At 46.8% G+C, this 27,975-nt stretch overlaps 1 protein-coding gene across 6 annotated transcripts; it reads right to left on the bottom strand.

The window, feature by feature from the left end:
• Nucleotides 1–69: 69 nt before the first annotated feature.
• On the bottom strand, nt 70–27,927 carry ZYX (zyxin). 6 transcript variants are annotated; one of them, XM_074895627.1, is made up of 10 exons: nt 27,734–27,927; nt 8,189–8,443; nt 5,039–5,229; nt 3,914–4,006; nt 3,116–3,622; nt 2,658–2,799; nt 2,406–2,575; nt 2,077–2,255; nt 1,670–1,790; nt 70–1,257 (listed from the first exon to the last, which is right to left on the bottom strand). In XM_074895627.1, exons 2-10 carry the CDS (start codon nt 8,430–8,432, stop codon nt 1,147–1,149), a joined length of 1,758 nt encoding a protein of 585 aa, XP_074751728.1. In that variant the 5' UTR covers nt 8,433–8,443; nt 27,734–27,927; the 3' UTR covers nt 70–1,146. The 6 variants fall into 6 exon arrangements, with proteins under 6 accessions (XP_074751728.1, XP_074751774.1, XP_074751764.1 ...); XM_074895673.1 differs by lacking the exon at nt 27,734–27,927 and adding an exon at nt 12,151–12,171; XM_074895663.1 differs by lacking the exon at nt 27,734–27,927 and adding an exon at nt 12,053–12,145.
• Nucleotides 27,928–27,975: the final 48 nt, after the last annotated feature.

Raw genomic sequence — 27,975 nt, 5'->3', positions numbered from 1 at the left:
AACTATAGAGTCTCTACTGTGTGAGACAGCAATTCTCATGGGTACCTGAACAAATACAGCAGACACACGTTCATGGCAAAGAACACCACTTTTTATTGAATGCAAACAGTGGTTGGACAGTGTAGTTATTCAAAAGGTTTGTTCAGTTTGAGTTTCTAGTCCAGGAAACAGGGCTCCGTGCAGTAACACTTAGAGCCAGACAGTACATTGCAATTACACTGCAGCTTTCACTGACAGCAGTGAAAAAGAATCCCTACTGGAATGTGGAGACGTTCCTCAGTCTGCTGAATCCTCACTCACACACTGAGATGCCTCCTAACCACATGCTGCCTGTCCGTATGACGGTCTTTATTTGTAAACACACGTTCTTTGGACTGCTTTGCTACTCTGGTGCCCAGCCTGGCTGTCCAGAAACCACACTGGGAAACAATTCATTTTGGGGAGGGAAAAAAGATTTTTTTTAAAAAAAGTTTCCAAACTCAGGAACAGAGTAGGATTCCAAACATCACCAGTTCAATCTGGCTAAGGAAAAAAAAAAGTGACAAGACAGCCAGTAAAATCCATTAAGACACAGAAAAGCTATAGTAGGTTAGGTTTTTCCAGCAACAATAACAGAAATTCCCAATACATTCTGCCTCCACTCTAACCCAGGAGTGAGGGAAGGGGCAAGGGAAGACATCTTGATAATGAGGTGGCACAAGAGAAAAAATAAAATCGGAGACAGAAGTGGTGTTGAGATGGAGGTTTCCACCTTGTAAGGTCAAATCATGGTTCTTCGCTCTGTGGAACAGAACACTCGGCCTTCCCAGCACCTGCCACCAGGTCGTTCTTGCTGCTTCCACCAGGTGGTGGTAGAGATCTGGTCTTTCTCCTCCAGCGTCTTGATGGAACACAGATTGTGCACTCACCTTGATCAAGCCCCCAGCCTGGAATACGCTGTGGCCAGGAAGTGGTGACAGAATAGGTCCTTGCTTGGTGGGTGTGCAGAGGGAAGTCTAAGAGCAGTGAATCCTACATGAGTAAAGAACTGCGCTGGCACAGTCACCATTGGTAACAGCCTGCCTTGTCAGGCAGAGGGACAGGACAACAGTGGGGAGGGGAAGAGCACTGAGTGCATGGGTCTGGCATATGCCCCCTCCAAGCTCCTTAGCATGCCGTTTTGGCACGAACAGTGTGACATTTGATACACAGCACGTGCCCATCCAGTGGGAAGCACCCATTCTCATCTGCTTCAATGGATAGAGGCTTCCCACAGTCCTAAACAGAGAATGAAAAGAGGGAGAGCGCTCAGTGACAACCAGCAGCAGGGTAAACGCATTCAAGGATGTAAGAAATGCCCCCCCTGGATCAGCATAATGGCTCACAGCCCACGGCTCTGTCTCTGATGGTGCTAACGGGAGATACTATTTTGAGGGAAAAGCAAACGCCTTCTGTGATTCCTGCACATTCCCAGTATCCACAGTTGCTGTATTAGGGATGTTAAGAGACTACAACCCTGCGCAGTTCTTGCTCATGGATCTGCTGTCTGTCAGTGTCTAATCTTTTCCTGAAACTGCTTCAAAAATGCTCCAGATTCATCCAAAACAACCTCAGTGTTTGGTCAGGATAGACCACAAAGCTTCCCAGGTGGGTGTAGGAGAGGCAGGAAGAGCAGGGCCACCAGGCTTACCTCACACTTGTAACATTTCATGTGGAAATTTTTCTCCAAAGCCACCACACGCACTGTTTCATCCTTTCCAGGCTCTGGCATGATCGGTTCGCTACAGACTGAGCAGCGTGGAGCATACTTCCTGCAAAACACAAAAACGTGGAGGAGACCATGACCACCGTGGTGACATTCAATGCAAATTTCTCTTTACTGCCATACAACGGTATTAGCAGTGGAAGAATAATAAATCACAAAGAAGTTCAGGTGGAAAAAAAACCTTAACTACTACAAGGTACATTGCCAACTCATTTTTAACTTCATGTCCAACAGATCACATGGACAACACAACCTCATATCGCAGCAAAACTTAGCAGGTGTGAGGGAATCTGCCTTCTTTCAGGCGTCACACGCATGTGCGCTCTCTGTACCTGTGGTAGTCATCCACGCAGTGAGGCTGGTTGGCCTGGTCCACAATAAAAGAGGCCCCCTCAAGAGGAGTATGGCACATCACGCAGGTAAAGCACTGGGGATGGTAGGAGTTACCAGTGGCCTTCAGCATCCGGTCCGTGATGGTCTGTTTGCAGACACTGCACTTTTCCAAGGTCCCCTGAGCCCGAAGGAAACAAATAAAACACATTATTCCTTCATCCCTGGGAAGCTACACCACAGACAGGCAAGACTGAAGGAGGAAGGGAAAGCAAGAGAGCAACCACAGCAAGCTCAGCTCTCTCCCATAACTGTCATCCCAGTGACTCACAGCATAGCAGTCCTCACAGAAGGGCTTCTCATCCACATTGTAGAACTGCTGCCCCTGCAGCTGCTTCTCACATTTGAAACAGGTGAAGCATTCCACGTGGAAGAGGCAGTCCAGGGCCCTCACAGCTGGCTGGGTTCGCGATAGGGGCTTCCGGCAGAAGCCACAGAGCTCTGTCAATGGAAGAAGAAAGGGATTAGGAGAGATGAAAACCCACCAGTCTTAGTTCTGCTGCTGTCCACTGAGAGAACGCACCGGAAGTAGCAGCCTCTGTTGGGGGTGGATGCTCCATGTCTTTCATTAGTTTCTGGGTCAACATCTCCAGCTCTTCTACCTCCTTCATGGTCAGACAGGAATTTCCCCTAGGTGGATCTGTACTGGAACCTGTGGGTTTATGCTGCATAAAAAGGAAACATTCCATCACAAAGAACAAATACAGACAAGCTCCTTCCCACCCCATCCCTAATCAACTTCCTTCTCTCGCCTTTACTTTCCCCCTCTCTCTCGGGAACACCACCCACTGTGCTTGCTTCCTTCCTCCTATGTAAAGAGAGTCCCATCCCTCTCCACCACTGCCTCCAGTTACATTTCTCTCTCAGACGGGTAATGGCCTCCCTTAGCCTGGGACAGACTCTCCCTCCTCATCCTCCAACTTCACTCCCAGTGATGCTGTGCCTGTCCAAAGACACTGGTGCCACGGTCCTATCCCTTACCGTGTCTTTCGCAGCAGCAGGTTGTTCTGTGGGACGTGGCTTCACCTGCACTTGGGGTCTTTCCCTCTGCTGGGCATAGGTGAAATTGGGAGGCTGTGGCCGAGAGGAGGGACCTGAAGGTGAAGGGGCAGTGAACTGAGTCTGAAGGGAGGTAGGATACCTTGCTGAGTTTGAGGGAGCCATGGGAACACTGGCACCTGATTTAAACCCAGACTTAGGAGAGCCAGCAACAGGAAGTGGGGTGAATTTAGGGGTAGGCTGAGCAGGAGGGACAGCGGGGGAGGGAGGAACTGGTGCTTGGGGCTCCTTGCATTGCTGTGGGGCTGCCCATGGGGTTGGCAAGGGGGTGAAATCCACTCCAGGGGGCTTGAAAGGTGAGCTTCCACTTGGCTTTGGAGTGAACTTGGAAGGAAAGGAATGAGGAGTATCTCTGGGTGCAGACGGTATTTCCACATGGGCTTTTGGGGCCAATGGTTTCTCCAGAGAACATGGGGATCCTGGAGATATCTGTAAAGTGAAGCCACAGAGAGAAACAAGCAGTTATCAGCAAGGTGGAAGAGAAAATGTCTACAGCAGCAAGTCAGCAGCTATTCCAGACCCACAATGCTGAGAGCTCCCACACTATTACATATTTAGCAGTCCTGACAGGTTGCAAGATTTATGCTTTCTGGTCCTTTGTGTACACTCCTGTGCTACGGTTTATACAGACATTCGAATTTTCAGTAGCACCCATCTCACTACCTGTGTTCAGCGAACAAGACACCTCTCCTTCCACCTGTGACATTCTGGAGAGCTCACCCGTGATTTGAAGGGGTCATTCTTCTCCATGTCATCCAACATTACGGACAGTGAGTCAATCTCAAGATCAATGCTGCTCATCTTGCCACGTACCTATACCACCGTCCATGAGGAAAGAGGGAGCAGAGCACATTACAGGAACAGCCAGAGAAGTGGGTGTATCCCCTTACAATAGCAGATTTTGACACTTTGTACTGTGGTACAGATCTGCTGCTTGGAGTGGATAGCAAGTTGCTGAGGATGACCAGGGCACAGTCTCCAAGGTCTACAAATAGTGGGAAAATGCAGAGCCCAAAGAAACTCAAGACAGATTTAGGTGAGAAAAGCCATGTGGAAGTCTCTAATCCAACACCCTGCTGACAGCAGGGCTATCTCCCAAGCTAGACCAGGTTGCTCAGTGCCTTGTCCAAGTGATTTCTGACCATCCCCAAGGACGCAGATTCCCCAGCTTCTCTGGGCACCCATGCCACTGTTGAGCCACCCTTGGAGGAGAACATGTTTTTTCTTCTGTCCAACAGGAACTTCCCTCGCCACAACTTGCATCCATTGTCTCTTGCTCTCTTGTTGTGCCCCAGTAAGAATAATCTGTCTTCTCTCCAGCCCTCCTTTACGTATCGCAGACTGTAGTTAGATCCCTGCCTTGGCCTCGTCTTCTGCAGGCTGAAAAAACCCCGATCTCACACCATGTGCTCCAACCCCCAACGATCGCTACAACCGTTGGCTGAATTTCATCTAGTTCAGTATTCCTCTGGGGTTATTATACTGGGGAGCCCGACTGGAAACAGCTCTCCAAGATGCAGCCTCACTGAAAAGAGGAATAACCAGCATCTTTTTGCTGCTGAGCACCCTCACACGCACGCAGCCCAGCATGTGGTTGGCCTTTATTACCACAAGGGTGCATTGCTGGCTCACATTCAACTCACTGCTCACCAGGAACCCCAGGTCCTTCATCTGCAGAGCTGTAGCCTGGCCAGTTGACCCTAGCTTACACTGGTCCATGGGGTGGTAGCATTTTCTGCTTTCCCAGATCTCAGGGCTTCCTGCTGCTGAGTTCAGAGAGGATCAAGAGGCTGTCCCAACTCACAGAGCATCACAAGAAACTATACTTCTCTTGACCCTACTCACCTGTGGGGCAGGTACCTTGCTCATAGGCCCTTCATCAAACATCGGTGGAGGAGGAGGAGGAGGAGAAGTAAAAACTTCTTCTGGGGCTGGTGGAAAAGGCTCTTCAAAGGGTGGTGGGGGTGGAGGAAAAGCACAGTTTGAGGAAAAACCTGACTCCTCTCCAGGTGGGGGAGGAGGTGGCAGCGGCAGCTCTATGGGGAAGAATGAGAATAAAGCAAGTTTGGGTCATTTCTTACTCTTAGCCAGTACAACCCCCAGGAAGGGATTTGAAGCAAGTACCCAGGGAATGCCAGCACACATCAAGGACAACTGAACTCCACAGACTAGCTTTCACCTTGTCCAAAGCCACAGGCCATCATATAAACTTTCCTCACTAGCTACTGCAATTCGTCACTGGGGAATAGTTATTGTATAATTGCAAAAATATGCCTTACTATGCCATATCCCACTACTCTCAATCTTCAGTCTTTAGCATATGCTTCTCTTGCCAGTTAACTGGTTCGGATTACTGTATACAGAGCAGCATTAGAAGGAATGCCAGAAGACAACCCAGGACCCTGAAGAACCTGCATTATTACACGAAAATATGCTAGCACCTTGTAGCTGGCTAGTAAGCACTAAAAGAAACAAGCTGGGGCTGGGTGTGGGGTGGGGAGGAAAGGCAGACCAACTACCCCTTATGCATATGAGGAATCTTTGAAACTGCTTTAGTTTTCTGGGAGATGAAAACAGCTTCCCTTTTGGAGGCTAAAGTGTCCCCACACCCAACAGGGATTAGGACATGAGAAATTTTCCAGAACCCTTTTAAGCAGGCTGAAAAGCATCAGAGTACCTCAATCGCCTAAAAGAAAACTTCGTTGCTTCCACCTATTCATATTTGCTGAAGGGGTGGAACAGGCAAAAACCACAGTCAAATTAATGTCAATCCTCTGGCCTGCACCATGTATGGGAGAAGTTGTCCTCTTATTCAAGCAGCAAAACCCACTGAAGACAATAAGGCTTAACTTCCACATCCCTTCTTCTGGAGACCCACCTTTCTTCCGAGCTAGCCCCAAGAAGCAGTAGGGTGAAAGATCGTTTTTCACTCCAGATGCTCCATTTGCAACTTTTAGCAGCAGTAAACAAATTGTCTCATCTTTATACCAGTTGTTGTCAACAGATTTTATAAGGACTTCTTATCTGTAACTTAAGGGAAACAATACTGCCCTTTCAGAAAACGGAAGCCAAAATCTTATTACCCAGTGGAATGCATAACCTCTTTCAAGCCTTCCTGTGCCACAGAAATTCTGTTTGAGCAGGGAAGTAATACTAGGCTGTTATTTTTTCTTTGAAGCGACAGTTTGGGATCAAGTTTGTACATACTTGCCTTTCAGTTTACTGAAATGATAAAGAATAATTGCAGAAATGAAGCCCTGATCTGCTCACATTGTTTCAGATGAACTAAAAGCCTGTTTTATTAATTATTCATACAAACAAAACAGTTCCTCACAAAGTTACCAGATTTATAGAATGATCAATACTAAATATAACATTCCTACAGCAATATGAATTTAGCCATCCTGCCTTCTCAAACAAAGAGACCAATTGCTACGGATTTATGTTATACTACTGCTTGTTTGGGGAGTGTATAAGAAAGGGAGAGAAGGACTGAAGAGATGCATCAGGGAAGGATCAAATCAGATGCATTTCTCTCATGGCTGAGTTTTAGTGGTTCATCTGTACTTCAGATGAATTGCTGGCAGCCTTCTCCTGATGGTGACACAGCAGCTTAAGCCAAACGGTTCTTTTGCTAATCCTTCTGTCAAGTTAGTTCCTCCACAGTAAGCTTTACAAGGAAAGGAGAGGTGGAGCAAACATCATCCAATCCTCCACTCGCACTGTATATTGAAAAATAATTTTTAACATTCTTTTGGACTTCAGGTAATGTATTTGTGTCAATTTGAGACCTTCTGACAGACACATCCCTAATCTGCACAACTACAGCATAAAATCATAAAGCCTAAGATGGGACCCTGGAGTACAGACATGAGATTCCCGACAACAATGTATGAGAAAAAGGTCACCAGATTTACCTGGTACAATTCTAGGAGACAGAAGCAGCAACACGCTGAGGCCCTTATGACTTGAGAAACAGAAGAAATGGCTTAATATTTTGTCTGCTCTGGGCACAGAACCAGCCTTCCTACCATCAGGTCAGTTACCCACTAACTTAGCGTGCTAACCTAGAAAACATTAGTGTTGCAGCCTATGCTATACAGCAAAAGGAATTTAAAACAGCAGTTCACATTAACTGAACACGTGTGTCCCGACTGAGATGCACCCTGAGAGAGTCTTGGGTTAATATGCATTAGCAAGAGGTCCCTAGAGGAATTTCTAGTGGCCCCATGCTGATCAGTTCCAACTGGGGAGCCACACAACCAAGAACCTTCTGCTTCTTCAAGGACACAAACCCAACCAGCCAACAACAACAAAAAATATATCACACCACCACCACAGGAAATAAAAAACAACTTAAAACACACACAAAAAGAAAACCACACTGAAGCAAGATGTCACTCTACACAGGAAAACACACCCAACCCAAACCACTAGGAAAAAGTACAGAACTCTACAAGCCATACAAACTCCAAGTCTCACTTCCTGTTTATGATAGCTTCCACCATTTTTTCATGCAATTATTTCTTCCTCCTCATCTCCAGCAGCAAAGATGGCAACTGCAGAGTCCACAAGGAGGATCTCTACAGCCAGAGACAACCAACTTGACCTGAGATGAATCAAGAAGAACAGCATGATTCATCACCACCAGAGTAAACTTCCCTGCAACATATTTGCTCTCAGACATGCTGGCCAGAAACTGATGCAGTTAAACAATTACGCACTCAGGGAATACTATGAAAAATCCATTGCATTCCTCCAGCATCAGTGCAATGCAGGATTGCCTTCTTGCTTTCTTTCCTAATGGAGATACTACATACTTTGAGATCCCTTTACAATCACTTTATCTCATTCTGGAACCTGCCAACCTCTACAGCAAGAGTACCTGTCACTTACAGCAGTTATGCCTGTTCTCATGCTTAGCCCAGTTACAGACCTCACACCCCGAGAATTTAGAAATGCATATTCACATCTGCCACACCAACCCTCACCTACCTTCTGCCAGCACGGACGCTGATGGAATCTCCCCCACCCTCCCTATCTGAGCACGCTGGGTGCCAGCTCCAGGAGGCGGGGGCAGCGATGACTCTGATGCACCACCAGCCTTGAAGGGGTTCACCTTGGGTTTAGGGGCAACCACAGGAGCAAACTTCTTCTGCGGGTTGTAGAAGGAAGGGGTAGAAATGTTGATACTGACTGAGGATGTCATGCGGGTCCCTGGGGCACCAGGAGAGGCCATCTTCTCAGCACCTGGCAGAAGGGAAGAGGGGAGAAACCTATATGAAGTCAGCCTTGGGCCAGAGTGGAAATTAATGGAGAGGAACAAGTAAAACAGGGGGATACGGGAGTTTAAGTCTGGCCCGAGGCTGAGGTGCCTGAGCAAGCACAGAACACTTCCAGGATCAGCACAGGATAAAGGAGAAACAGAAACTGCTGGAATGAGCCAGCACACTTCACCATTTCAACAACTGCCAAGGGGTTCTTGCCATGGAGAAAACCCAGCTCTTTGCTGCCCGAGAACCCTGCATGCACACATGCTGGAGAGGAGCTGTGGGCTGCCAGAACGAGCGATATTCACTGCACACACCAAGCCCCCCCCACACCCTAAGGAGGGTACCCCCCCCACACAGGGGCTTTCCCAGAACTGGAATCAGCATTTCCTCTCCCCCACTTACCCAGTAACACCAGCCCATTCCTCTTGACCTCAGTGAAGTTGCCCTTCACCCCCCAATGCTGGCACAGCCCCTGCATCCTCCACCCTTTACCTCCAGCATGCTGGGGGAGCACAGGCAGCTGCAGCAGAGGCAGAGCAGGGTGGGTGAGGACTCCCTGGTGTTACATGCCCAGCACAGCCCCCCCTGCTCTACCAGAGCTCACCTTCGCTTTTTCCTCTCCTTGTCCCTAGCGAGGGTGACAGCAGCTCTGGCCACCCCCGGGATGCCAGCCACTCCCCGGGGCTGCAGTGGTGGCTCCCAGCATGCATACAGACCCTCTCCACTCACTCCTTTCCGCCAGCAGCCTCGCACAGCCGGAGAACAGCCTCACCAAATCAGCTGTTCAGGAACCGTAGGTCTCATGAGGAGAGCCGCGTTGCCAGGATTCACTCAGTCCTGCAATACAGGCCTCAAATCTCATCTGTGCTAGAAATCTCTACAAAGCCAGATGCTTTGTTGTAAAGCCTGGCGTGCCTATAGTGCCCCTAACACCCCAGCACAATAGAGCTTCTGCCAGCACAGGGGCTCCGTGCCAGCACTTCAAGTTGGCATGTTCAAATCGGTGCCCCTCCACACTGCTGGCCTCTCTCGCCCTGACAAGAGCAGACAGCCCTGGTGCCACAAACATCCGCCTGCTGCTAATGCATCCATGGCTGCTGATAAAACCTGCATGCCCCATTCTAAGAGCTCCCACGACTCAGTGGATATTAGTAACCTGTAACAGCTTCTTTAGGTCACAAGAGTGTGACAATACAGACAAACGTTAAGTCCATGCTTCTGCACTTTTTGCTCCTGATGTGCAGGGCTTATGAGTCGCGTGCATGTTGACAAACTCTTCTGGGCTTTTCAAAAGGAGGAAGAGGCTGCAACTGCAAGCAGCAGCCAAAAAGCTGTGCTGAGCCATCTCCCGCATGATTCAGCATGGGAAAGGGCTAAGGCAGAAGAGTAATTAGCAAGGTCTGTCCTCAATATCTCAGACTTGTAGGGGTCAACAGACTTAAAAGCCAGAAGGGACTGACCAACCCCCTCTAGTCTGCAGCCTCCCACTGTGCTACAGAAGCTATGAAAAGGACCTCCAGCCTTTCTTTAGAGACTTCTGCCTGTTCCACTATGGTATAATGAACCACCTGGTAGTAGTTCTACAAGAATGGACAGTATTATGAGCAGAACATCACGGTGACAACATCACTTCTGATCATGACCCATGTCAACACAGAGACAGTCTTGGAACATCATGTGCTTTGCAAAAAAGTGCTGGCTGTGCTACCAGCAGCTGCTGTCCTCCTTAACCCAAAGCAGCCCACTTTCCAGTATGATGTGCACTTAAAGCCGTTTCTGTTTGCTCATCCTCACTTTTGGTTATCAGTCCACATCCCTCACAGACCAAACTTGCAGAGAGTCACCCCCCAGCGTTGCCAGTGCCATCTAAGCCTTACCAAAACCACATGGCTTATGTGAGGTCCTGCGGTGCTGTTTGTAAAAGCTATTGGAGAGGGAGTGTCACACCAGCAGCCCTAATCTCAAATCCTTCTCGTCCTCACAATCTACCCCGAAGGGAGAGATTTTTCTGCCTGCTGTAACAGTATTTAAGATGACTCATGTGGAGCTATGAAGAAACCTGGCCCTAAAGGACACAGTCAGGATACTCAGTTGCCTCATACACTGTTTAACAGAGAGCAAGAATTAGGAGGACAGAACCAAGTGACACCTCTTTCAGCAGCAGGTGTAAACCTCCCAGAAGGTCCCATGGTGGGTCTGCCACCTCTTATGCACCCAGACAACTTTCAGTTCTTTGACCCCAAGACATCACTTTCAAAACCTCAGCTCCTTTCCTGGGGTAGCAAAAGGAGGAAAAACCTGAAGATGAGGAGCACCAAGGTTATTTTTTCACCTCGGCTGGCAGAAAGCAGTTTGGCTCCAGCACCCCTAAAAGCTAGCCCTGCGCAGTGGACTGACACACCGCATCTGTACTTCCCCAATTTGCCAACTTCCTTCCAACTCAGAGGAGCCAGAAGCAAAAAGTACAGAATATGAGGTGAACAGATTAAACAGATTTAGGAGCTATGCTTATTTTCATCCTCTCATACAGTCTATTTCCAGAAAGTTCTCCCAGCCTGGCCGAAAGTTTAAAAGCTTCAGAGAGCAAAGTCCTATCAGCTATGCAAGCTGGAAGGTAGAGCCTTAAAATAACCGGGCTGGGGGAGGGGGGCATTCAGAGCTACAAACTTCTCACACATATGCTGGGTTTGCCTCCTCCCTGTGCGGGGGGGGGGGGGGGGGGGGGGGGGGGGACAAAAAAAAACCAAACAACCCAACAAAAAAACAAACAAACAAAAAACGGAGGAAAACCACCAAAAATGTACGCAAACATATTTAAACCTTTAGGAAGTTCTACAACTTAGCAAGCAGTTGCGTCTTTGCGTCTTCACTTCCTCAGGGCACTCCCAGAGAGACAGAAACTCATAAATTAAAGAAGTTTCATGCACAAAGAGCTCCAGATTCCTCTCTCAAGCACATCTGGAAAAAGGCTCCATAGGTGTCTCACTCATCCCTACACACACAAAAGGCAGCTTGTCTCGAGCAAAACCAGCAACACCCCCCCCTCCCCCCCCCCCTTCCCCACCGCTGGAGCTACACGGGAGCGCTAAGCTGCCTCCATTTCACCGGGAGGGAAGAAAACTCACCAGACCCACGCACAAGCGAAGGAAAAAAACCCAAAAAAACCAACAAAACAATGAAAAACCCAAACCAAACTCACGAGCCAAGACCGTCAATCGAGCCCAAATCGCCCGAGACACTTTGCAGGAGGTGAGGAGACCCTCCCGGCGGGAGCGGCACCCCCGACGCCGCAGTGCTCGCCCAACGCCAGCCCCGGGGCCGCAGACAAAAGCTTTTTCGTTAAACCGTTGAGCAGAGACTCACCTCCGGGGATGGGGGAGACGGAAATGTCGTCCCCCCCCACTCCCCCCCGGGGCTGGAGACAGCGGGGCTGGGGCTCGGCCTGTCCTGCCGAGAAAGGCAGCAGGAATGAAAGGTGGGGGAGCTGCTGAGCCCAAGCGGGCCTACCAACTCGCGAAAAAAGCCTCGCCCAGGCAAAGTTGTTTGACCATAAAAGGAGAGAGGCTGCGCGAACAGCTGAGCTTACTCGTTGGGGAATGTGGTGATGAGGTAAGGGGAGACGGCGCGGCGCGCCCCGCCGGGAGCCCCGCGCTGGCAGCCTCTGCGCGCCCCCTCCGGCTTTACCTGCAAGGCAAGACAAGGGGAGAGGAGAGGGAGAGGGAGAGGGTGTATTTCCGTGGCTACCGCTGGTCACGATGAAGAAATGTTTGTGGGGCTCTCCTCCCGCCGCCTTGCAGCGCGGTGTCGTTCCCTCCCGCTGTGCCAGAGCAGGGCCATACTGCCCCCCTTCCCTAGCCCGGGACTGCTCTTCAGTCGCTGAGCTGGAATTTAGGAAGAAATTCAGCAGCTCTGGTGAGTCAGGGTCCCCACTGGCCTCTTCCCCGCACGACCCAGCTGCGAGAGCATCTGACTCGCACCCCCCTTACCCCCCCGCCCCGAGTAGTCCAGAAATTAAACGTCAGATGACTCCACCGTGCAGAAAAGCGACTTTTTCTTGTATTGGCTGCAAGGCAAACACTGAACCGTTTTATGTCAAACACTAGTCGCTTGAATCGCTTTGCTGGATTGCCTGTGCGGCACATCGAGTTTATTTTTCTCTCAGTGGCGGCTGAGAGAAAAATAAGGAACCCCCGTTAAGCCCTGCTCTAGACCAGGGACAGCCTGATTCAGCAGAGCAGAGCGTGGAATTTTCAACCCCAGACTTTTCTTCTTGCTTCTAAGCCTCTTAGGCAGGCGGGATACCAATAAAGACAATTCCTGTGCTTTGCTGTACTTTACCTTTGGAATTTGGCCTTCATATTGGGGTTAATACCCTTACTACTTTGAAACTTCCCTGGAGATTTACTGTGTTTGGTAATGCTCAGGAGATCTGGGGCTTGTCTGCTCCTAAAACTTACCTATCAACATAGGTACGTTTCAGTACTGACATTTACTCACAGGTGGGTGAGTTAAGCCACGAACCACACCAGTTAGACTCCCAGTGTGCACTACTGCAAAATCTTCATATTGGAGAGCTATGCAAAGAGGTTCATCAAGGCTTAGGAAATCCACTGTAAACAAATATTTAATTTTACAGACAGGGTTTGTACAAAGAGGTAAAACCTTTTATTTAACCAGCTAATACAGCTGGAAAAATTGGGACCTCTGTGGGGTTTTTCATTTTTACATACCATATGAAAATGTCACCCATAGCAATGTGTAGCACTGAGCATCTCTTACATAGCTGCAGCCATTGATCTATGGCTGTGAATTGTTTAGGGATCTATAGCTCTTGTGTGGGTGCTAAATAATTCTGAGGTTACTGACGCTTTTGTTGGCATGCCATCAGCCCCATTACCTCCCATGAGTAATGCACAAATAAAAAAATAATTATACAGTATAGGAAGGGTATCTCTGTACTGGGTCTTCTAACACTGTCACTTTTCTAGTGCAGACATTCGTTTTCCCTCTTGGTCAGGTAAAGATGTCAGTTCAGAGCTAACCAAATTCTGGAACATCAGAGCACACCTTACACAATCAGCGTGACCTCAGATACTCTGCCACTGTTCCCTGGGCTAGTCCTGACTACAGAGGAAACAAAGAATGTCTCAGACTGAGATTAAAAAAGTGCTGAGAGAATATGAAAAAAAATCTGCGCTCTCATACTTTCTGGTATGAAATCCCCACAAATCCAGATGCTTGCATGTTTGATTGTCTCGTTGATGTGGTGATGAAGGCAGATCAAGTGAAGTGGGAATAAGAACAAGAAAAGCACACCCTCTTAGACATTTTGTACTATCTCCTCACTATGATAAAATAAATATGAAACAGAGAAGAGTTTAGCAGGTTGGACATGTGAAAGCTAGAATTCTCTAACTGGAATACATCATAATACACACAGGGAAACTTTAATCTGATTTCATGCTTGCCATACAGTGGATTTAAAGTTTGTTCTTTTCTAATCAGAGATGAAGACGAACTAACTTCCCTCTGTAAGTTCTGATTCCTCTGTAAACAAAGTAAAAATCTCCTTATGCTGGCAACCTTTCTTCATGCAATTCTTTGGAAGAGTAGATATTTTTCTGCTGCAAACTGAAATTAGTGCCTTGAGATGTACACAGTTGTAGTCAGTCTCTTTAGTTGAAGCAAAATATTAGTTTTGAATAGGCATTTAGCTGTCTGGGTACAGAGATGGATCAGCAGGTATACTCAGCTTGTTGTGCCAGACCTTGTTATTTCTGGAATTAGCAGCAGTCCTCTGCATAAATCACTTTGGCTGTTCCATGCCATGAAAAAACTGATCTGGTGTTTTGGAGTATATTGTGGTGTGAATGCTATTCTACACCATGGGTGAAGTGACAGCCAGAGAGGTTGGAGGGATTTAGAGTATGCAGTTCTAGCTGGGGGCTTGAGATGAGTGACAGGAAGCAAGCCCCAGTACTGGCTATCAAATCAAAGCTTAGAATCTTAGAGTTCAAGGAACCTGCCTTAGAGAGACTGAGTTTTCATGGAGACAGATATAAAGAATCTCCACTGGTAATTCAGCCATGTCATGCAGTGAGTAAATAAAGAATAAAGCCATGCAGAAGTTATGTGGCAAATTCATGTACTGCACTGAGATGAATATGCTAGCAGTGGTTAGGTGCCTATAAAATGAAAAAAGTAGACATAAGAGAAGAAAAAATAAGTCCTTGAATGCAAAAGGAAGGATTATTTACAAGAACACTATCAGGGAATTAAACTTGTCAGGCAGAAGGTCATACCTAGATTCAGGAGGTTTCACGTAGCTGCAGATGGGAATCTTTTTGTTAACAGTAGGTTTAAGGTCAGAGGAAGGCAATCTAGATGCTGGACAGGGTGCTTTAGTTGTGTTAATAATATAAAACATCTGCATCTGTATAATTTCCATCCCTATCAACAGATCAATTAGTGCTATTTTATCTCAGTGTGAGTTAGTAATCAGTGATGCCACATTGGAGTCCATGTTTTTCCTAACCAATGAAAATTTATCTGTGTTGCATCTCGAATATTTCTTTAGTCCTATAACCTCTGCTTAGTCTAACCACACTTTATTGATTAATGCTAAACTTGATACTCATAAGCTTTCCCTGTGCTGTATGAAATGCTATGTCTGAGCCTACTGGAAGAGTTGGGGATATATAATGGGTTCGCTTTGGTCCTTGGGCCAAGAGGTACAGATGAGGTTAGGCCCACAGCGTCCAGGGCAGAGCCACCTGTGGCAAACTGTCTGCATCCGTACAGACCAACAGGTGTAATGCACCCTGGTAAGAGCTCTCCTGGGATCTGTTGTGCTCCCACAGCACAGCCCTCTCCGGGTATCCCCCATGTGAAGGGCTACATCTGGCATAAGCTGACACCTGCCACGACTGTTGCTTCCACTCTATGGAGGCTGTGATGCATGCGGAGCTGCCTTTCTCCTGACCAAACAGCAATTTCAAGTTGGAGTGCCTCAGCCCTGCTGTGGGATGCGTGTTGTCAGCTGGGTGCCAAACACAGAGAGATGCACTGGAGATGGCAGAGCCTCCAGTCCTGATGAGCCTCATCATCCTCTTGCATCTGTGAAACTGGCACACAGTCAGGAATGCTAGCTGCAAAGGTCATGAATTCTCCTGGAGAAGTCCCTGAACAACCAGCTACCCAGGATAGATAACTAGTATCTCTGCTGTTTCCCTTCAAAACTGAGTTTGTGGTGCAAAGCACACTTTGGAAGTGTCCCTCCCCAAGAATGGGATCTGTTTAGCAGCTACAGAGCCTCTCTGATCTCTGAAAAGTGTCACTGTGGGTTTTCAAATCCCACTATGAAAGTATTGTATGGCACGCACACACATATGTACATACTTTGAAAGGCCATTCGGGCCATACACATACAATTAGATTACCCTGCCTAAAACACTAGAATAAGCCATAAGCTGTAAAGAAAAAAAGCCCAAAGCCTTGCTGTGCCAGGAAACACTTTTTAGTGAGGCAAACTGGTCACATACAAATAAGGGGGAGGAAAGTATTCAGGGCAGTGGTGGAGTCCGCATCCCTGAAGGGGTTGAAGAGTCGGGTTGACCCAGCGCTGAGGGATCTGGTGGAGTTGAGAACAGTCATTGTGAGGTTAATGGTTGGACTGGATAATCTTCAAGGTCTTTTCCAACCTTGATGATTCTCTGATTCTGTGATCTCTGTGGTGTGACCTTGGTCATGCCAGCACATGACAGGGCATCAGAGTGGCCAGGAAGACCCCTGTCTGGGGTGGTGTCTCTACAGGGAAAAAGCTCCATTTCCAGCAGGGCTGGCAAGTCTTTCCTAGACAGATGCATGGCAGAGGCTCCTGGGCAAGGGGTGCAGCTCCCAGATCAATTACCACTGCTGTTTCCTTGTCTCCTGCCAGCAAGATTTCCTGCTGAGTTGCTGCGTGTCCGATTCTCAGCAGGGCGGCATGCCTGCAGCTCTATGGCTGCTGGGGCTTGTTCACTGGCAGGCTTCCTTCCCCTCACACCGCTCTCCCACACCTTCTGTTCGCTGCTGCTGCTGGGCTCTGTGCCTGAGGGATGAGGGAAGCAAGCAGGCTGTCCCAGAAGGTATCTCGTTTCCCAGGTGGAGTATGAGCTGTTCTGCAACTCTGGAAACCGGTGAGCAGACACCCAAGGCCTGGACAAGGCAGTGGGATGCAGCTGAAGAACTGCTGGGTGACTGGAGCATGGCTGTGTATGCAGCTGAGTGTGGATGGCCACCAGAGTCCATTCTGCTTGGAAATCAGCCACTTCCACATTCCAAGGATACCCCTGCCATTTCCTCAACCATATGCCCCACCCCTTTGCCACCAGGAAGACAAGCGAGCAGTGACATACTTGGCTGTTCTCTGGCAAATACTGCTTGTCAGAACTGACTGTCAAAGACACAGACCTGTCAGTCCACGAATTAAAGAGTTCCTGTGTGTGGTGCAAGCCTCTTACAACCGCGGAGTACCATGCTCTTGTGGTACAGGTGTCCTTTCTTCATTTTGTTATGTAGTCTTGTAAGCATGGCACAAACAAGCCATGCTCCTTCCTGCAAACGAGTATAATCAGATCGATGTATGTACTCAACAGAGCTGGGTGCACACCCTGTTGCATCCTGGGAGATTCTGACAAAAAGTTCCAGGGATAATTTCAGTGTGTGGATCTGTGGGGGGAGGGTGTTTTGTCCCTGGAAAAGGGTTCTTCACCCACATCCTCCCTGTGACAGAGCTGAGGCAAAAGCAGATTCTCAACTCCCCTGGTCTTGTACTGAGACTCCTCCTATGTCATATAATAGAAGTTCTGTGGTGGCTTCCCAGAGAAGCATCTGGTGCTGCTGAAGGGACAGAGATGCTGATCGACAGTCTCAGTAACATTAACCTAGGACAGGATCCTGGTCACTCCAGTCCTCACGTGGCCCCCTTCTATCCCAGTGCTATTATTTTCTTGCATAATTGAGATGATAGCCAAATAAGCAGGGACAGGCTTTGGAGACTGCTCATTCTCTATTTTGTAGCGTGCCTACAAAAATGAGATGCATATGTCAGGGCGTGTTGGACTTGTGAGTACATTAGGAATACATAAGATTGTTCTGGTCAGGAAGAATGAAGCCTGGTGTAGTCCACACCTGCATTATCTGTAGGGTGTAGATCCTGAAGCAAACTACCCTCTCTTTTGGGCCTCACAAAACCAAATAATTTGTTAACTCCAGACTGGAGTCCTGGCAAAACCTAGTATTTACACAGCATAGATGATCAAGGAACCAAGGCCCTGAAACAAAGCAACAGACAAACCAAATAGACAATATAGGCATATGGTCCAAGAGTCTGCTTGCAAAAAACATCGGGCCAAATGTTATCTACAAACTGCACAGCAAACCACAATCTGAGTACAGCTTTAAGAGGTGCAGCCCCTCAAGCCCTTGTTTTCCAAAAGCAAGAAGTGTGGAGCTATATGAAGTTTTCTGCCGTTCCCAGATTTAGTATATGTGGCTGCTAGTATGTTTGCTAGTTAATTTACATTAAATAATTCCATTAGTTAATTTAAGACAAGAATCTTTGACTGTTTCACAGGGCTGTGCAGGTCCTTGCAGTGGAGCCACTGTACCTTCAGTGGCAGCTAGGAGTCTGCGACAAGTGACAATTTATGAGAGAGAGATGAAGGTGATTCAAGCAGAGTATGACTTTAGTCGGTTGAAAATACAAGGGTATGACAGGCCTCACTGATGATTTGTGCGAAGTTCATTCCATACCTAGCAAAGTGATCAAGCACTGCAGGACAGCCACTGGCTGTGGAGGATAGGGTGGTAGCAGTTACAGGCCACCACTGCAAGTGCTTTATAGCTAGTCTAAGTGATATTGAGAGACCAGTAGCCACAGCTATTGTTCAAAACTCAGCAGAGGTCCTCAAAATGTGTTCCATCTCGTATTATGAAGTCATTGACAATTTTCAGATTGGGTTCTCCAGAGGTGTGATGAGATGACAGAGGAATAGCCTAATTTCTGAATCAATTGACTACCATTTTTCTTCTTAACTGTGAACCATCCCTGCCTGTCAGCAGTAGATGCTTGGGCAAGGGCTCAAGACATAGCATTGCTCAGCTGTGGATGTACATTTCTGGAGATGCATTTCCTCCAACCAAGGCATTCTCCAGTTGCCTTGATGAAGATCACTATGATGACCATGCCTCCTACATACTTGGCAAACCTCCTGACCCTTTGCTTCCATGATGTCACTGCAGACAGATATCAGCCCTTTAGTGCCAAAAGACTGAAGTCAACTTAGTGACCTTAGCTTGTGGCCAAAATCAGGAGGACACTAAATTCTAGACTCTTTTTGACTCTTCAATATTCCATATTCTCAGGCTCTTGGTTTGGTTTTGAGGCTGAAATGACTCATTAGACTCAGAATTTGTCTTTTTTTGTTGATTTGAGGGACCATGAGACCAGAACTCTTCTCATCTACAGCTGTTTCAATTTTTTCTCCCAGCTGACAGTAAACTGAGGAAGAAGTAGTAAATATGAAAGTATAATAAATGTTCTCTTGCCTACTGCAGATTAAAACCAACTTTGGGGAGACAGAAAGGAGAGCAGCCTCCTGTAAGAGCATAGAAAAACTAAGATCCCCCTAAATGCAGAAGACATGCTCTTGCATTAACTGCACCTTATGTTTCAGGGCCTTACTATGTAAGAATAGGCCTAGTACACATGAGAATGTGAGAAGTGGGCAACTTTTTGAAACATTGTGATGGCTGATTATAGTATTATACTGTGAAAACACCCCACATATTGAATCAGTGCATGTCTTGATTCCATTTAAAATTGCTTTTCTGTCAAAAAAACAGAACAGTGTTGGCTGGACTAAAGATGCTGGGTAAAGACAAACCACTGCCCTTCAGGTTGGACAGGGCTCTGAGCAACCTGATCTAGCAAAAGATGTCCCTGCACATGGCAGGTGGGTGTTGGACTGGGTGACCTTTAAAGGTCCCTTCCAACCCAAACAATTCTATGAAAAAGTACTTGCAGGCATTAAAAACACTAGTGATTCATGGCAGGGGTACCCAACTGTGGTTGATGGCCAGTCACAAACTCAACCAGGTTTAATTAAAACCAGCATGACTGTCTGCCAGCACAAAAGCACAGCAGTGTTCAAGAAGGCCCTCCTCAGTCCTGATCAGCAGGTGTTCTCACCCCACAGCTGCTCGGTTCCAAGACACTCCATCATATGTCTGGGAAGTGACAGGGTTACCAGTTGCTGGGAATAATGCTGCCCAGACTGGTGACTATTGTCTTTCCTGTACTTTCATGGCTTTTGCCTTAGCCCAGTACTGATATATATGCCTCCATATGCTGTGTGGTGCAACAATAAACATTATTGTTCCAGGAGTTTCTAGTGGCCATCTCTTGAATTGCATTGATGCCACCAAACCCAGGAAGTCATGTGATTTCCTTTAAGGATCACCGGGTTTGAGAACAGGATCCTTTTCTTTCCTGGCCTGCTTTTGGTAGGGGATGCCTCCTAGCCAGAAGCACCTGAGGCTTCTGGATGAACCCAAGCATCAGGATGTCAAGGGCTGCAAGTCAATAAGAAGAAATGGTAGCAAGGCAGCCTGATCCTGTTCTTCAAATTTCAGTAGTGAACACAGAAAGAAGCAAGGCTCAATGTGCTTATTAAGGTGGTTGTCAGCAGGTGAAAACGTTTGACCTCAGAAGGCCTGTAAACACAAATGGGAAGGGAAACGTCACCACCAAACAAGCATAGAGGCAAGCGTTCTGGATCCCACCATATTCCTTATACAGTGCAGCAGCATAACAGAGCAGGTAGATGTATTCACATCTCCAGAAACAGCAGCAGGCCTGACTTGATTCCAAAAATAGTTTGAGTCAATGTTGATTTGCCAGAGCCTACTCACAGCAGTTGTGTGCTCTATGTTATATGGCAGAGGGTACCTTCTGGAGATTTTTTAAATATGAGGGGCATTCTGTCAGTGTATGAGTGAACAGTTTAAGTTGTTATTTTGCTTCTGGATACATTATGCTATCATTATTCCAGACATAAGAATTTGGCCATGAGGTTTTTAAGTAAGAATCACAAGGTTTTTAAGTAAAAACTACTTTCTTGGTTCAGACTCAATTTTAAGGTTTTGGGTATTTTCATGTTTTTATTAGATCTGTGTAACTCCAAAGCCACAGTGCAGAAAAAAACACTTATTTTTGAAAGAATTAGTATCTACAGTTTCTGTGAGCTTCTAGTCCCCCATCTCCAATATATCAAAGGGAGAGAGTGCGATGACAACTGATATTTTGTAAGGCTAAAAATATTGTGCCTTTTTACATAACACTTGGAATTTAAAAAGCACATTAACCGCTTGCAGAATATTTTTTAAAATGCAGTTTGAGCAACACCACTAATATAGGTTCAACTGACATTTAGAAGAAGTATCTGCTGTATGGAAACGAGACATTCAGTAGAGAATGAAGTAAACATTTTAAAAAAGGCAAAATAAGACTCAGACTGCATCAAAGATGTCTGCACCCTAATATACACCTCACATTTATGTAATCGGTGGTGACTGTTTTCCCAGTGCATACCATATACCCTTTTTGACCCTCCAAAGCCACCTCCTCAGACCTCCACTCTTGGCACTACTTGCCTGATGGTGAGGAACCTGTGCACTCTCAGCGTGACTGTCAAGAGATTCACCAAGTTCCACCTCTCTTACATTCCTGGAATCTCCTTTCTTTTTTCCTCCTTATTTGTTACTATCTGCTGAACCCTTCCTGACAGGGAGGAGAGTGGGAAAGCGTCCCTCATCTGTGAACTCACTCATCTTCCCATTTAATGTGCTGCTGGAAAAGCCCTGGCCCATGGCAGAAGAAACTGGAATTTCAGAGCATGGTCCAGCCTACTTCCAGTCTCATTCCATGTGAGCAGGCGTTTAGCTGGTTCAGACACAAGGTAAGGACATGCAAGGATGCAGAACAGATTTATGAAAGATACTTGCCAGAATGGTGCTGCTGAGTGGGTGAAGTTTGTGACAGATGAAGCAGGCTAGACTCACTAATTCTCTGATACTGAGCTGCAGTTCCAGATAGTGACGGTTCTCCATGCTCAAATAGAAGGTGATGCATGATCACATGCAGTAGGTCAGTGTGCTACAAAGGCATTGGTGAAATGCAAACAGAACAAGCTGCACTACCACATCTCCAGATGGTAAATTCCTTTTCTATGTCTTCTGTAAAGTCTAGAAATGGGAACTGTATGAAAGATGAGATCTTACTTAATATATATAGAACAGAACGTGACACTTCTGCATGACTCTGAATAAAAATCAAACATGGATGAAAATAATGAGAGAAGATTATACTTGCTAAAGATCTACAAACCAGCAAGGTGGTTCTGAAAAACTGTGAAACTACAAATCCTTAAGAAAAACTAGTGGAAGGGAAATACCAAGATAAGGTGAGAAAAGGATGGTGAACACTGAGCATTGAACATTTGTGTTTGTACCAATACGTCAAACCTACGTCTTATAAAGAAAGGTGATTGTATTTTAATAGAATACTGCCAAATAAGTGAGGTCACACAACAGGGATCTTGCAGCAAAGCAGGTATGGGTGCACTGTCTGTTGTCTGAAACAAATTTTAAGAATTTCTACAGTGGAGAGGTATGTCAACCCAGCACATAAAAAGCAGGCAAGCAGTGGGCTACCTGTAATCTAATTATTAAAATTTGTTTCAGAAATGTATTGTTTTTAAAAATTTAACCTGCATTGAAACAAATGTGTTTTTAAGGTATCTGGCTAACATCGACATATTTCATTCCTCTGAGTGAGACTGTGCTTAATTTGGGACACTCCGTCAATGGTAAGTTTCCAATAGATGATGCCAGGATATCCAAAGTGCGTGCCTCTACTTTGGCAGCATCGGCTAATTTGAGAACTCACCATGCAGGAGAAGGAAAAAAAAAATGTTTTGGTGCTCATCATTACCTCTCTTCAGCAATATGGGACAAAACACCCAAGAGGATTTTTTGATAAATACACTGTTGAGGGGGTGGATTGCTTAGTTCTGTCTCAGTTCTGTCTGAACTAATATGCTCTCAAAGTTTTTTATGACCTCTGGGTGCAGGCAGAACAAGGTCACATTTGCTCAGATGTGAGTGTAGGTAAGCATGAGCTTATATTACAACATAAAACACAAACACAGCCCATGTCTATACCTTCACCTATTGTCCTCTCTAATCTTCAGTTGATTCACACAGCCTCAAATATTTTCACAGCTAGAAAGGACCCAGCCTTCTACTTAAGTCAGATAAGTTACCACTTTCAGGATCTGAACTACATTGGCACTACTTTTTTCACACTTTGAACCTCATAAAAAGCCTTTCTGTTTGTCTCCTGCACCAAAGTACCTCTGAACAAAAAAGAACTGTATGAGTCATTTTGCTATCTCATTTCCTTTTCAGTCCACATGAAAATCCCATCAGTAGCTAATACAGCTTGATGTAGAATTAAATCTTGTGGCATCTACTCCATTACTTCTATGAAGCAATTACAGAGATCTCTGCCAGAAGCAGCATTTACTGGGGAATCCATACTGCCAGTGGCAGGAGGCCAACAGAGAAGCATACATCCCCAGAGGATAATTCCTGCCTCTGTGGATCTGATACAGATACTATTTTTGTAAACATCTCCTACTCATGAACTTTATAGGACTCAGTATATTTTTCCACAGCTGAAGACACATCTTGCAAGAAGCATGTAGGAAGTTTCTCCACATCTTTCTGTGATAGTAGTTAGTCAGGCCACAGGATTTTAAAAAGGACCAGAGAAGAAAGTGAACCTTTTTCAGAGCCTTTTCATGACAGGATAGATATGGTTGTCAGTGAGATCTCCGAGGACAGGAACTAATGTTAGGGTGAATGACAGACAGAAGGAAGACATTTTAAATTATTTGGGGTTGGCAATGTTTACTTGAAAGTGGAACATTAGGTGGCAAGATTTATATTGGTAGTTTTTTTCATTTTAACTGGTTTAAATGGCAGCTAAAGGAGACAACAGGAGCATATTACCTACTGTGATATAATCTGCATCCCTGATAATTGATGAAAAGAATAAATTTACTCAGCAGGTATGACAGTAACAATAGCTCTGTATTTTATAAGCAGTGTTTCTTAGGAAGAAGCTGTTCCAGTATTTATAAGATCTATACATTTATATGTAGCTTTAGCAAACATCTAAAAAATAAGGTCCATAGATTTACTGATGGCTTACAGAAAAGATAAACAGACATGTCTTAAAAAGCAAACAGTTAATAATTACAGCATAAGTGTGTCTTCAGGGTTACGACAGAGTTGCCTCAGTGTGGATTTGGAACAAGTTGCTAAAAATCAGAGCTTGTTCTGAAATTGCTTTGCTTTGTGCCATTACCAGCCTCTCTACCAGGCACAAAGTCACTATCTTTAGCTTTGCTGGAGGTATGTTTTCCGGCTTAGACCTAGAGTGACCACTCTGCCTGTGTGCGGGGGGGGGGGGGGGTGGGGGGTGGGGGGGGGAAGAGACATGGAGGCATGGATCCTTGTCTGTTCCCAACTCACCTTGGCATTCAATCCCCAAACCAGGTGGTACTCACCTAGGAGTACATGCTTAGTGAGTTGATTATGGCATCTTAGTCAATTTGTCTGTTGCATTATTGGCAAAGGTGCAGGAGTGAGGGAAGAAAAAGGTCAGGGTAGCTTTATACTGCCCTTCCACCAGCAGCATCCTTGACCTAGTTTGGGCAGTCTGGAAACTCTGCTCTGCAAACAGAAGTTCTAACAGCAGTGACCTACAGCCCATGACAGCTTGAACACAGCCACAGTCTTCTTTCTTTCTTGCCTAGTGTGGCTCTCACAATATGGTCTGTGGAGGGGGAGTTATAGGGCTCTATACAATAAGCACAGGGGCACATAATTTCACCCATCATACAAATAATTTAAGAAGTTGCAAGTGGTGGTTTCTTACTGCTCCTTCCTTCCGAGATACTCAGCTATGTAAAGAATCTATGCGTGTTTCTCTCTCTCTCTAGTTAAATGTCTCCTTTTCCTAACCCTGTACGAAAACTTACATTTACCAAAAATCCCTCAGACCAGCATTTAAACCAGTGTTTACAAAATGTATTTTGTACACAATTTCCTACATGAAATTATAGCTTCAATATTTAAGAAAATATCCACAATGCTTAGAGAAAATACTCAAAGCCTGTCAGAAAGTGTGTTTCAAAGAAAACAAAACAATTTATGTTTGGTCATTTACCTTTTGTTCCTTGCAGCAGCAGTGAGAATACTGTTGCTCAGGTAGAGCAAGGACAGAAATTGTGGGGGACAGCTAGATTTATGCTCTGTTTTAGTCCCTTGTTCCAAGATTCAGTCCTGTCACTTCCCTCCTACATGGTAATTCTCATGAAATCATGTATTTCTTCAGAATGTAAAATAGCTAGTTTTCTTATGCTACTGTATAATGAACCTATTTTAACTGAATTTAGGAAGTAAAAGGTTGGTATTGGCTTATTAAAAACTAGAAACTGTTCACTGATGATGAGCTCCCTATTTGCATGGAACCTACTGTATGGAAGAGCCCATCAACTGTGATAGTCCAACAAAGTCTTCACAACTTCTAATGAGGATGATGTTTACTTTAAATATGGAGATTTATGTACACAGTGTCCATAATGAGCAAATCTATGAGTAAGAACTTAAAGATGGTTTAGAGTCAACTATGTTACAAATGGCAGACAAAGCATGGCTGTAGGTGTCAAAACAGGTAGTGCTTCCAGCAGCTAAGTGATATTGACTCCAAATAAAAAAAGGAGAGTGCTTGAGGCATCACAACATGCATGACAGTCATGAGACAGGTCAGTAGTTCTGTGGAGTGAATTAATGGACGCTTGGTTATAATGCTCCTCCTTTCCAATTCTCTGCTGTACATGCCCGACACTCACCTTACAGCAGCATGGGTGCTTGCCAGATCCCCGCTACCACCTCACTAAAGCAGCAGAAGACAAACCCATCAAGACCTGGAAAGCTGCTTTTCAGGCAGGGTAAGTGCTAGGACTTGCTCGTCTATCTATGGAATCACACCCTCAGGCAGAAGTCAGAGCAGACTGATGTAAAGGACATTTTAGCTTAATGAAAGGAAAGCCAGATGTGCACTTGCTGGGACCTGGGGTATGACTTTCAGCTTGAGACAAGCTAAAGCATCACGCAGGTGGAATAAAGGAGTCAATTTGACTTACCTGAATTCTTCACTGGAAAGGAAACCACAGCAGAGATCACTCACAGTGTAGAAAGGAGGTTCACAGAGGAACAGATTTAGATTGGGTGGGTGAGTGAGGGGGAGAAGGGGATTAAAATGCAACCAGAATCTCTCTGAACAGAGGAAAAGAAATTGCCCACAACTGTGTCAGTAATACATCTTCTGAGGCCAGGATGAGCTGCAAATACTGTTTAGTGGGGTTTGCAGTGAAACTCCTGAGGACAGCTGTCCTGATCAATCTGTCTACAGGAGACGGTGGATGACAGTTAGCTGGGCAGCCACTAACTTACAAAACATTTCTCTGAGACAGGCCTGGTGTCTTAATATCCCCATTCCAATCTGCTTTTATTTCTCCTTCCCTTGCATTTAGCCCTGGAAGTCAAGATGGATCTGCTGAAACACCTCTGGTTAACATAAAAGTTCACCAGATCTGATTTCTCAGCATTTTTACAGTGTAGGTTTCAAGAGTACAGATACATTGGGAATTTAGTGAGACATTCAGAAAGGCTAGATGAAAACAAATAGGTTTGGAAATATATCGGGGAGGTGGAAGGAGGAGTGCAATGGGAGAAGAATTCTAGCTGTGGAAAAACGTCATCCTCAGCTGAGATACAATGTGCTGTCCCCAGTGATAAGTGTTACAGCACCAGAGCATACTCTCATTGGCCTCAGGCAAGAAGGAGAATATGGTCTCTTACACTGCAATTGTGTGACATTCGCCATACTTATTAGATCTTCAATACCATGAAGAAGCGAAAAAAAATACAAATAGCTGCATATATTCAGACATTGCCATCTTTTTTTCTGCCCTTGCCCTTCCTACATACATTTTGTAAACTGCCTTTGTGTGAGTAGACTTCCTGCTTATTGTTCTTATTGTTTCAAAGGGTCAGGCAAAATATGTTCTATGTGAAGTCCTTTTTTTTAAAATATTTTTTTCGTTCCTTAGGCTGGCTCTAAGTTGTGAATGGGAAAATTAATTAACTTACCTATTCCCATTACTGCTGTTAATCACGGCTGTTCAACTGTCTTGAGTGGGTTCTCAGCAATGCAGACAAAAGCTGAATTTTCCAAGCCCAAGGATGAGAACAAAATGGCTCATATGGATCAGCAAAATTCAGTTTGCTGTGACTAGAGACTGGCAGAAGGAAGGTGGCGAGATCAGTGAAGCTTTTGGGGTGAAGGGCCAGGGAGAAATCATGAGCATTTCAGAGGGAGGGTGGAAGGAGCAGGCTGTGGAGAGCCCGTGCTGCTGGGGAAGCAGGCCAGGAGGACGCTGCCTGTTGCTGCTGCCATTAGGTGAGGAAGAATTTGGGCAGCGAAGGGAGCAGACCTCAGGGCACCTTCTCCATCTGCAGAGATCCCTCCCTACTGCCATGTCAGCGGGGAAGGCGCGGAAGAGGCCTCAACGACCTTCCACAGGCTTGAACTCGCTTCTTTCACCGCTCTACAAAACGACGGGGAGAGGGAGGGAAGAGCCACCCCTCTGCTCCTGGAGCCCCGCAGCAAGCCCCGGCTCCCCGGCGGGTATCAGAGACGGGGCGGGGGGCAGATCAGAGAGGGAGCCGCCGGCCGCCCGTCACCGGGGCCGCTCACGGGCCGCAGCCGCCCGCGTAGGGCTGCGGCGGGGCCTGGCCCCTTCGCTTTTCCCCGGGGGCCGCCCGCCCCTGCTTCGTCGGCAACGAGGGCGAGATCGCGCCGGGCCCGGCCCGGGGGAAGCGGCCGCCAGGGAGCCGCCTGTAATCGAGTCGGGCCGGTAACTGTAGTTACCGGGAAACCGCGCCGGCATACGCCGCCTCCGTCCCCAGCGCCGCCGCGCCCCTCGCTGCTGCTTCTTCTTCCGGGGACGCTCCCGCTCCCCTCCAGCCTCCCGCGGTCCCCGTCTGCTCGTACCTCCGCCCCCGGCCTGCGGCACCGCCCGCCGCTCACCTGTGCCGGCCCCCGCCCCTCTGCGCTGCGCTCGGTTCCGCGGCGGGCGGGAGGGGCCCCGCACCGCCAGCACCTGCCCGCCCGACCGGGCCGGCCCCGGCCCGCGCTCCCCGAGGGCGGCCCGGCCCGGCCCGGCCTCCCGGTGCGGCGGAGACCGGCAGCCAATCGCGGCGGCGCTGCCGGGCCGGGGCTGTTTACCCCATCTCAGCCCGCCTCCCCGTCGAGGAGCAGCCGAGGGGGGA

Source organism: Athene noctua, chromosome 1, assembly GCF_965140245.1.
Source record: "Athene noctua chromosome 1, bAthNoc1.hap1.1, whole genome shotgun sequence".
Classification (NCBI taxonomy): Eukaryota; Metazoa; Chordata; class Aves; order Strigiformes; family Strigidae; genus Athene; species Athene noctua.
The sequence above is the reverse complement of the archived record's forward strand: the minus strand, read 5'-3'. Positions and strand labels throughout refer to the sequence as shown.

Excerpts from the sequence above, each read along its gene's own strand:
- ZYX (XM_074895627.1), bottom strand. The coding sequence starts at position 8,432 with ATGGCCTCTCCTGGTGCCCCAGGGACCCGCATGACATCCTCAGTCAGT. Across the intron at positions 5,230-8,188 it reads AGCGTCCGTGCTGGCAGAAG|AGCTGCCGCTGCCACCTCCT; the intron begins GTAGGTGAGGGT and ends TCTTCCCCATAG. Across the intron at positions 3,623-3,913 it reads ATGACCCCTTCAAATCACGG|ATATCTCCAGGATCCCCATG; the intron begins GTGAGCTCTCCA and ends TTCACTTTACAG.